General features: G+C 49.0%; 1 protein-coding gene across 1 annotated transcript; it reads right to left on the bottom strand.

The window, feature by feature from the left end:
- Positions 1-1,755: 1,755 nt before the first annotated feature.
- Positions 1,756-10,327, bottom strand: LOC106743125 (toll-like receptor 3). The gene is made up of 12 exons (XM_014616661.1): positions 10,224-10,327; positions 6,260-6,517; positions 5,776-6,063; positions 5,099-5,336; positions 4,768-5,014; positions 4,433-4,687; positions 4,012-4,328; positions 3,633-3,930; positions 3,081-3,561; positions 2,701-2,964; positions 2,320-2,548; positions 1,756-2,211 (listed from the first exon to the last, which is right to left on the bottom strand). The coding sequence occupies exons 2-12, from the start codon at positions 6,507-6,509 to the stop codon at positions 1,875-1,877; spliced, it is 3,204 nt and encodes a 1,067-aa protein (XP_014472147.1). The 5' UTR covers positions 6,510-6,517; positions 10,224-10,327; the 3' UTR covers positions 1,756-1,874.

Consider the following 10,327-nt stretch of genomic DNA (forward strand, 5'->3'; position numbering starts at 1 on the left):
GCGACCGTCCGTCCAAGCAGAGCCAATAATGTCGTTGTCGCCGTGCTCGGCTGATTTGTCGACACGGCGAGAGACAAGTGTAAATTTGCCCGTCGTGCCTAAAAGCCCCGACAGGCTCCCCCGGACAAGCGGACGTCTGTCCCGCGGGGCCCACCTCGGCGGTGCCGTCTCCATAACACCGTGTGAGACTCCCGTCCGTGTCCGTTCATGTACGGTACTTCTTCTTGTTAGCCATTATTGGGCCTCGGGTGAAAGTGTCCGACTGGACATTTCGTAACCAGGCATCGATATCGCCGCGCATTGAAATCTCCGTAAGTAACGACGCGAGACGAAGGGAACTATCGCGAATCCAACGTCTCGCTGCCTGCGATTTCTGCTCTCGTTTTCGATAATTGCATTGAGATGCTCATCACGTGAGACAAGATCGATATACGGAAAAGCACAATTTGTTCCGTACAATTGTGTGGAGTTAACACGCAGAAAATCAGAAAAAGCGATCATTTGTTGCTCGTTTCGCTCGAAACTCGCGTTTCTCACTGCTTCTAGACGCAGACGAGATGAATCGGTAAAGACTTCTCGCCGAAGCGCCATTTGCGCTAATTAAGCGTTAAAACGACGTTAATCCCGATCGAAGAGGCCGGAGGGCTGCGAAGCAGAACGGCCAGCCGTGTGTGTAGCCTATTGTTTCTTTTTTTTTTTCCGGCACACCGGCCGAAGCAATATTAATCAAGTACGCCGTGCGTCGCGTAATTTAAATTCCCGTTAATCCGCCGGACTCGGATTGCCATTCGCTCGCGTGCGCGCGCGCGGGGGCATTGTCTCTTCCTCTCCTGGATATCGCGGCCGCGCGGGCGAGCGCGTGCGTGTGCAAGAGAGAGAGAGAGAGAGAGAGAGAGAGCGGGATAACCGGTAATTGCCTATCGTGCGACGGCGTTAATGAAGTGCAGATAATTAACGAAACGAAATGGCGAAGTGAAAACCACAGTCGCCGTCCTACTCCTCCTCATCGTCGTCGTCGTGGTCGAATGGAGCGAGCGCAATCACCGTGCCTCCGATGACGCTAATAAATCCGTGACAGCGTGCCCTTTTGCGGAAACAGCGACTTCCATCATTCCTCGCCCTCATTAGAGAAAAGACTCTCCTCTTCTCCCCCCCCCCCTCCCGTCCTGTTCTCCTCCATCTGTCTCTCTGTTTTTTTTTCTTTCTGGAGCGACGAGACGCGCTACGCTTAATCGTGGATACTAATTACAGCGTTCGCGGAATAATGAAATAATCTTACTACGCGCACAGCCCGGGAGACCGCGGACTTCCTTGAGAACTTTTTTCAGCGCGCGTCGCGCGAGCGCTTTATTAGTCGCGGGGCCGCTACACGACGCGGCAAATTAATCTAGTGGGATTAGCCGCTCGTTATCGGGGACGAATCGCCGGCTAATCGTCGACGATCCCTGCTTCCTCCCCTCGATAACAGATTATTGATGTGAATCCCATTGCGCGTCCCGCGGCCATTAGGCGTATTCATTGTCGCGCTTCTCGTAACCTCGGCTAATTCGAAGAGAAGAAGAACGAAAATAGGAATGAGAATATATTTTACAAAAATAAATACACGACGTTCAACGTCCCTACGTTCGAACGTGGTACTAACGTGATCTATGTACAACGCGCACGTCTCGGGGAATATATTAATTTACTTTACAATCATCGCTTCTCGCGCCTCTTAAGCGCGACCTAAAGCATGCGCACACAATAGCGGAACGATTAACGAAATTAATTAGCTAGCGGAAACTTCTCCTCGTCGTGTTGTGCATCCCGCTGTCCGGATGCGGGTTGTCCTTCTGATACGCTGCGAATGTTACTTCCGGCGAGCTAACGAAGTCTTATGCTGTGAGAATGCAGAAGGAAGCGACGGCTATCACGAAGTACAGGCTCGCCCTGGGGCTGAAGGGCGAGCCGGAGCTGTAATTCAGGATCTGGCACTGCGAGTTCCTGAAGTGCTTGACGTTACCCTCGGAATCGCGCGCCAACACGCACAGTTCGTATTTCACGCTTGACTCCTTCAGATCGTGGATCTTGAAGGACCTCTCGCTGTAGACCACGTCTTTCTCCAACGTGGACTTGCTGCTGCCGAATTCTCGGACCACCACGTAGAAGTCGCCGATGTCTTCGCGCGACGTCACGTACCACGTCGCCCTCCAACTTTTGTCCTCCGTGTTGCTGAGGAAAAATCGTTACTTACGCCTCCCGAAATTTTCAGGGCTACCGTCAGGTTGCAACGTATTTCTAAAAATAGTGAAATAAAACAATGTGATAAAAATCACGTACTATTCGATGTTCCGATATTTCACGTCCGGTGTGATATCGAGTTCAGGCTCCTCTTGGATATCTCTCTCCCCGCAGTTCATGAGATCCTCCGTAATCCCTGCGATGGGTTTGTCCGCGAGATAATTCGGGCTGTTGCACGTCACGTTCAGCCACTCCGTCGGGAGCTGCGTTTGGGCATTCAGCCACCTCTTTAATGGCCGCGCGTGGCAATCGCAGTGCATCGGGTTTCCTTCAGAAATAACATACTTTACTATCGAGATATGAAAAATCTTCGATTAAATATAATTCCTGGTAATAAGCTTTTCATCTGTCGATAATCTAATTGCGAGCGTCTTTAACAGATCGTTCGTCGTTAGGTTTGATTATTTAATCCTTCGTTACCGAGGTATCTGAGCACCGTGCCGTTCTGAATGATCCTCATGTACTTCTCGTCGAACACTCCGATCTCATTCTCCTCTAGATCGAGGACCTTGAGATTCGGTAGCGGTAGGATCTTGTCGAGGGGCATGTGACTCAGGCGATTGTTACTCAGGTGCAGGTTGGTTAAATTTAACGGCGGCAAAAAGACGTCTCGATCAGAGATGTCGCTTATATCATTATACGACAAATCCAGCGTCTGCAAAGCCGTTAAATTCCCGATTACATCTGGAACAAGGACAATATTCTTAATAAACGATTCTCGGCGAGAAGTAAGCCGTTACTTTGTTACGTCCGATCGAATGGTGCTCGCTATTAAAAGCGACGCTCTACCTGTTACTCACATCTTCTGATCTCATTGATGTTGTTGTGACTGAGATTCAAGCACTGAATCTTCTTGGCGCCTGCAATGAGGTCGAAGGTTACTACCGGCATTGTGTTGTAGGATAAGTCGACATCCTTCAGCCTGTAGGGGATCCAGGGATCGTTTGGCAGGGTCTTTCGTGTGATGAAGGAGACTTTGTTGTGGCTAAGATTCAATCTCTCCAAGGACAGACAGTCGTCGAGCAGACCGTGCGTCTTGTTGTCCAGTTTCTCCAATTTATTGTGCGACAAGTCGAGAGTTCGCAGCGACACCAGGCCTTGAAACGCTCCGTTCGGTATGTGGCTGATGTTGTTGTTCGTCAGATTCAACGTCAGCAGCTGCAACAGGCCCTCGAACGCGCGGCTGGTCACGTTGTTTATCTTGTTGTTCGCCAGATTCAGCTCGAACACTATCGGCAAGCGACCGAACGCGGCTTTCTCCAGTTTCGTCAAGTGGTTGTCCTGAAATATCATCACTGAGTAGAATCTGGAAGAACATCGATTAATTCTTCGTGAGGATATTCTCGTCTTACTTGCAGATAAAGGTACTGCAGACTGCTGAGACTACCCAACGCTTGCCAGGGCGGTCTCGTGATGTTGTTCGCTCGCAGGTCTAAATTTCTCAAGGTCAAGAGGTTTTCGAAGCTACCGTCCTGCAGATTATCGGCTAGTCGGTTCCGCGACAGGTCCAACGAGAGCAGTGCGTTCATCGTTGGCCACACATCCGTGCTCGGGATCTCCTCCAATAGGTTCTCCGAAAAATCCAGCTGGCCCAGCGAGATCGGCAGCTGGAATATCTTCGTCAGCCGGTTGTTCTTCACGGTTAGACTCCTGGAATTTGATTTATCGTTAATTCTTAATTTATCGTTACCCGCGTGACGTCTTTTTACAAATTAATTTCGAACGGCCCACCTGCAGCTGGCCAGTCGAGTGAGACTACCGCGTGCGATGTCGTTCAATTGATTGTAGCTCATGTCGAGCTCCAGAAGCGTCGGCAGCGGCCCGAAAGTCGACGGTTTGATCTTCTCCAGGGAATTGTACGATAGATTCAGGAATCGTAGACTGAAGAGCGTCTGGAACACGGCGTTATGAATCTCGGACAGGTTGTTGTGCGAGAGGTCGATCGTGTGGAGCTCGTACAGCTTAGGGAAGGTCTGCCGTGGAACAGAATGTATCAGATTGTGGGAGACGTTCAGGACCTTCAGACCTGTCATATTGTGTAGTGGAACCTGGTAAAGAATAAAAAGATATTAGCACTTGTACACGTAAATAAATACACGGTAAATAAATAAAGACCTGTCGTTCGACTTGTTCGTACTTGAAAAGTACTCACCTGATTCAGAGACGTGAACAGATTGTAACTCAATTGCAATTCGGTGGCGTACGTCGAGCTATCGAAAGAATATTTGGAGATATTCTCGAGCTTGTTGTAGCTGAGATCCAACGACGTGATGTTCGCGCAATTCTCGAAGGCGCCCGGCTCGATCTTCGAGATCTCATTGTGAGACAGATTCACCTTCGCCAGGTAGAGATCTTTGAAGGCCAGTTTCTCCACGATCGTTACGAAATTCTCCGAGACGTCTAAAAGCTGGTAACGAGCGTGTTTATTATCGAAGAGAGAGGAAAAGGAGTTCATGCAAATGGATCCTCTTGTGTAATGATACGCACCTCGGCAAATTGCAGCTGGTTGAACATCTGGAAGTCGACTTTCTTTATGAAGTTCCGCGAGAGATCGATGGTGCCGATCCTGGTGACGGAGCCAAAGGTTCCACGTCCCACGTCGTTAATCTGATTGTCGCTCAGATACAGTCGTCTGAGGAAGCGCATGCCGCGGAAGGTGTTCGAGTCTAACTTCCTGATCTTGTTGTGACTCAAGTTCAGTACCTTCAAGACGGAGTTTCGGGCGAAGGTTCCTCTAAAACGAAAAAGACCTTAGATATCCATGTCGCGGAGTCTCGACAATAGTTAGTATTCTTTTTTTTTATTCTAGTTTATCAACCTCTTCAGGTCGACGATAGCGTTGTGAGACATGTTGCACCATCCCATCTTCGTAAGGTCCGCCAAATGCGACGGGTCTAACTTGTCGATCGAATTGTAAGATAGATCCAAAAACTCGGTGTCTCTCAGACCCTTGAACTGATTCCTCTTCAGGTCTTTTATCTTGTTACCGTGAAGATCAAGCGTCTTCAGTTTCTTCAGCGGCGTCAGTGCCTCCACAGGCAAAGAGGATAGCGTACCTGAAAGATATGATGGTTACTCAAGGGGATTAATTTATTCAATATTTTTTTATATTTTTTTATAATTTCGCACGGAAAAAAAGAATTTGGTTGAATTTACCGGATGAGTATAACCAGACGCGTTTTGGTCGCAGGAAATAGAATTTCTGATTATAATAATTTGGGTCATAAGTACCAGAAATTTGGCTTCCTTCAATCAAAACGCGTTTGATTCGCTGCATTATCTAATTCTACCAGATTTTTTTCTTCGTGTGGTAGACACAAGAAGGCCGAAAATTCGTATGTATTTCTTTATCTTTGTGGTGTCTATATAATTGCATTAATCGAAGTCACGTCGCTCTCTCCCGAGACCGTCGAGACCAGGAGGCAAGACGAGAGTACATTTTTCATTAAAGCATTTTTCCCGAACTGCGATATAAATGTTGAAACGGATAACTACCGTTGCTGATCTCCAATTTTTCCAGTTTAGCCGCCGCCGCGCTTTCACCGAAGCTATTGCTCGGCAAAATAGATATCCGATGACCCGCGATGCTCAACAGGCTGAGATTACCGAGGACCTGTAATGCCTCGCGTGGGAATTTCTCCAGATTGCTGTTTATCACGTGCAGCTCCTGGAGGGTTCTGTTCACGCCGAGGAAACTGTGCTCCTCAATCAGCCGCAGCGGCGTGTCGATAAACTGGAGCACCCGTACGTCCAAAGGGTACAGGGCGGGTCCATAGAATCGCACTGCGTGTTCGCAAAACGGAAATGTATAAGAAATCAAGTAAACGAAATTATTCGCTTAAAGTACGATTTTATTCCTATTTCTCGCGATTTCTATTTCGTCAGCTTCCGTAAGAACATGTTGCCCGCATGTTTCGTGTTTCTTTTTTTATTTATTTTTTTTTCTCCGTCACGACGAGAAATCACATCACGAACTTACCTATATTACACTTGTACAGAACCAGTTCCTCGATCGGCATGCCCTCGTTCCCCAGATTCACGAAGGCAAGACTCAGACTGGCCAGATTCGTGTTCTCGCAGCGGACGTACAAGCCCCGGTCGCTACCCCGTAGGCAAGTGCAGGGGTAAATGTAGATCGCGTCTTTGGGACATCTGAACCGCGGCCCCGGCGGCACGTAGCCGCCCATCACGGACAGGGCTATGCCGAACAGCAACAGCGGCGATAACATTTCGACACCTATTCGAGACGGGCATCGGAGAGAAAAGAGAAACTCGTTTAATTCCCGTCTCGACGCACGAAAAATTGCACGCACCTTAATTATAATCCCGACGTAACTGTTAATTATGCTAACGAGCGAGATATGCGGCGTAAACTCGAGAAAGACTATCAGACCGGATAAGAGGAAGATGCGTAGTACGTACGTATAATTAAAGACTTTCCCTCGGCGCGAACGAGAGAGAATCGACGAATTCGCGTTCGATACGCGTCGAACGAGCGCGCCTCCGTTCGTACCCTCGTTACCTCGCGCTCGAATTAATTCGCGCAGAAATTAATAGCGATCTTTCCCTCTAGCGGTCGAGGTACCGAGGCCGGTAATTACATTTAGGGTGAGCGCTTTGATTAGTCACTTCGTGATGCAAGCGTCGTGCGAAATGTGAGAAAGTTTTCACCCCGTGAACTCCGTCGGCTAATCTGCTGCGTGCGCAATAGATCGATACGCCGATAACCGGTGCGCACCCTGGGTGCGCCTAATCAGTTCGGGATTTCCTTAGAAAAAAATCGCAAGAGCGATATTTCCTCTTTTCTCATTTTTAAAGGGTTGACCCCAGAATGTTTATTACGCTTCTGTTCATAGATATATGACTATATCTATCTCTTTTTATCCATCGACCCGGGGTCGTCGAACAGACCTTCCCTTCCCTTCTCTCTCTCTCTCTCGACTCCTTTGTCCTTTTCCTCGGGCCGGGTTTAAGCCAAGCGGGCGATTACGTTGTCGTTGAGAATTCGCGATCCGATCTCCGCCGCTTACTATCCCACGCGAATTTCCAAGATCCCGGGAGATCGGCCGGAGGTGACTAACCGCCCGATTATTATCGCGTCGGCCCAAACGCGTCCTTGGGGCGAGGAAGAGGCGCCCCCTTGCTCTTTTCGGGCCGTTCCTTCCTCGGCGCGACCTACGCGCGGTGTGACCTACGCACCTACGCGGCGAACAACAACGGCGACGACCACGCGAGAAATCAAGATTTCGCCAGTGACGAGCCAGCCTCAATCCGCCATCGCGGTCGCATAATTAATTCGCTCGCCGCCGTGCCGGAGGAACGGTATCTCTCACGCGATCCCCCGCGAGAGGAAGAAAGCGCGCGATTCTGCACGGCGCTTATTTCGTTACGTCGCAAATTACCGACTACCGTAGGGACAACTCGAAGTGAATTGTGAGCCGAGAGCCGCGCGCGCGCTCGAACGACTTTGGCCGACGTTGCGTGTTATTATGAGTGAGAAAATTGCGAAAACGCGTTTGTCCGTACGGAAACGTTCGCGCAATTCAGAAAACCGATCCCGGTTTTCCCCGTGCTTATTGCCGCGTGGACGATGAGTCACCTGCGTAACCGTGCATGAAACTTCGATAGAAAATTAACGGTTACGGTCGAAAACGACGCGGCTCGACATTGCAAGTTGATCGTTTTCCGTTTTCTCTTTCTTTTTTTTTTCTCTCTCTCTCTCTTTCGAAAGCACGCTCCTTCGCGGACGATTGGCAATCGTTGCCGTCTCCGTGCGGCGACCGGCCCGTTTAGAGGATCATCATCATCTTCGTCCGTCATTCACATGACGTGGGTGGATTTGAAAAGACTCGTTTGGCCATGAAATGGGATTTTATCGCCGCGTTTCATTAATCGATGAATTAATCGCGCGCGTCCATGCTGTTCTGCGTGTCGATTCGCACTTGCGATTACTCTTTTTTCTCTTTCTCTCTCTCTCTCTCTTTAATCGGTTTAATGAATATTTATGCCTTCTTCAAAGAGCTTTCGCGATAACGTTGCGATCGCCGGCATCATTAACGGTTGCGCAGCGGCGAGGGCTGTTCACTGTCAACTTGTAATTTCGATATAATAACAACGGCAACAGTCCGCTAATCGGGACCGTCGTAGCGAGGCCTCCCGCAATTAACGGGCAGCGTACAATTAAAGTGATTGTGGGACCCACCGATCTGAGAAATGGAGAACCGTGCCTTATTATACGGCCCTAATAGTAACTTAACGAGCGAGGGAGGCAAAAAGAAAGGCACGGTGATCTAGTTTCGAGGCGAGGTTTATGCAACACGTCCGCGATATAATAATATACCGATGAGCAACAAAGGCTATTCAACGGCGATATTTCTCGCGTTCGCACCGAGATGGGAGGACTCGCCGATTGTTATCACGCTGGAGATAATGATCTCGAGAGAATATATACATTTTATGCGGGATTACTCACGCACACTAGTGTAAAATGGCGCGATCATCTCCGAATCTGAGACCGATGAAGCGATAATGCTCGCGCGCAAAACGATATACTAGGAAAAACGCGCGCGCCTTTCACTTATTCCAGTCGGAGTATCGCGCTCAATCTCGTCTCAATCCCCGTCTCGCTCCCTCGTAAGAGCAAGGAAATAACCGCTGGACCGAAACCACGCTGATCTCTCGTGACTCTAAACTCGTATCGGAGAGAACAAAAATGCACGTATGCACGTACCGTTGACGTAACGTACTGGCGATAGGCGCGTTATTTATTACAGTGGACCGTCTCGCGTCCACCTGGATCTCGCGACTTGATCGAACGACCTTTACATGGCACCTGTGGCGTGCGTAAATGTTTAAAAGAACTCGACGAGCGCGGCGATTAGCGAAGGGGTAGGCTTCAGAATGTGAGACGAGTGCGACTTCCGCCACTCGGGAGCGGAAAGAACGACCGAAACGAGAGGGGAGGGGGGGGACTCGCGCCACGGTCTACTTTCCGAGTGTCTATCAATTAGAGCTATTGTTACGGCGTAGCGGAGGCAGCGGGCTTATATAAAAACGCAAGACTCGCTTGGCACGAGGAAGAGTATCGTATTACCGTTTAAATACTAAAATTAAATTCTATTAGAGCGCGCACTCTCGTAGAACCATCGAGAGGGACAGAGAGAAGGAGAAATGCGCTTTTCCGTGCGCCTCTTTAACACGGCGGACTGAGGATATTTCCGTTTCACCGGTCGTCCTTGCGGACACCTCGTCGCGCAGACACCCTGTGCCCGCATTCTTTCGCCTATTCTATTCGTCTTCTATTCGCGACACAACACGTCTTCCTAGCGTGGGATCTCGTGTCTCTCATCAGCCTCGGAAATAGCGCGAGCGGATCTCGAACGTCAGAATGAAGATACATATTATTTGAAGATACATATAACATTTTTTTTTTTTCATTTGTATGCCGCATGTAACGAATTTTGCAAAATACCAGTAGCTGAGTATCAAGATGTGAGAAAGAAATATTTTGACAATGACGAATGAATGCTTTGAATAAAACCGACCGGTATATTCGACCACTGCGAATTTCGCTCGGCCGAGCGCAGGAAGTTATAGAAACAGGAAGGTATCGTAACAAACAGAAAGGAGCAAAATAAGTAAAAGCGCGCTCGATTAATTTGACGAGCCAGGTAAAACATTAAAGGACAGTTATGTCGAGTGGCAGACGTGGAAAGAATTAACGTGCGCGCGTTAAAGCCACCGTTCGCCGACGAGAACCGGAGAGATGACGCATCTAAACGCACGTGGATACTCACAGCCGAGAGTGGCCTCGTGAGAAGACGTTGCAGCGTTTTGAATTTGAGAATGTCATGCGAAGCTAATGAGCCCTTTCGCGTACAATCGAGTCATTAGTGAAAAGACCGCTCGATGCGAAAGCGTTCGTGGCATACCGATTGTCATACCTGGTTGTTGCTTCGACGTCGGATGATGGGTATTAGACACGTCCGAGGAGGAGCAACATCTCCCACGAGCGAGTTTGTGATCGTGAAGATTTCAATGTGTCACG

This window comes from Dinoponera quadriceps, unplaced genomic scaffold (assembly GCF_001313825.1).
Source record: "Dinoponera quadriceps isolate SergipeBrazil2010 unplaced genomic scaffold, ASM131382v1 scaffold942, whole genome shotgun sequence".
NCBI lineage: Eukaryota > Metazoa > Arthropoda > Insecta > Hymenoptera > Formicidae > Dinoponera > Dinoponera quadriceps.

Coding starts and splice junctions, on each gene's coding strand:
- LOC106743125 (XM_014616661.1), bottom strand. CDS start 6,509: ATGTTATCGCCGCTGTTGCTGTTCGGCATAGCCCTGTCCGTGATGGGC. Junction 3,931..4,011: donor ACTCGACTGGCCAGCTGCAG/GTGGGCCGTTCG, acceptor ATCAAATTCCAG/GAGTCTAACCGTGAAGAACA. Junction 2,965..3,080: donor CATCAATGAGATCAGAAGAT/GTGAGTAACAGG, acceptor TCCTTGTTCCAG/ATGTAATCGGGAATTTAACG.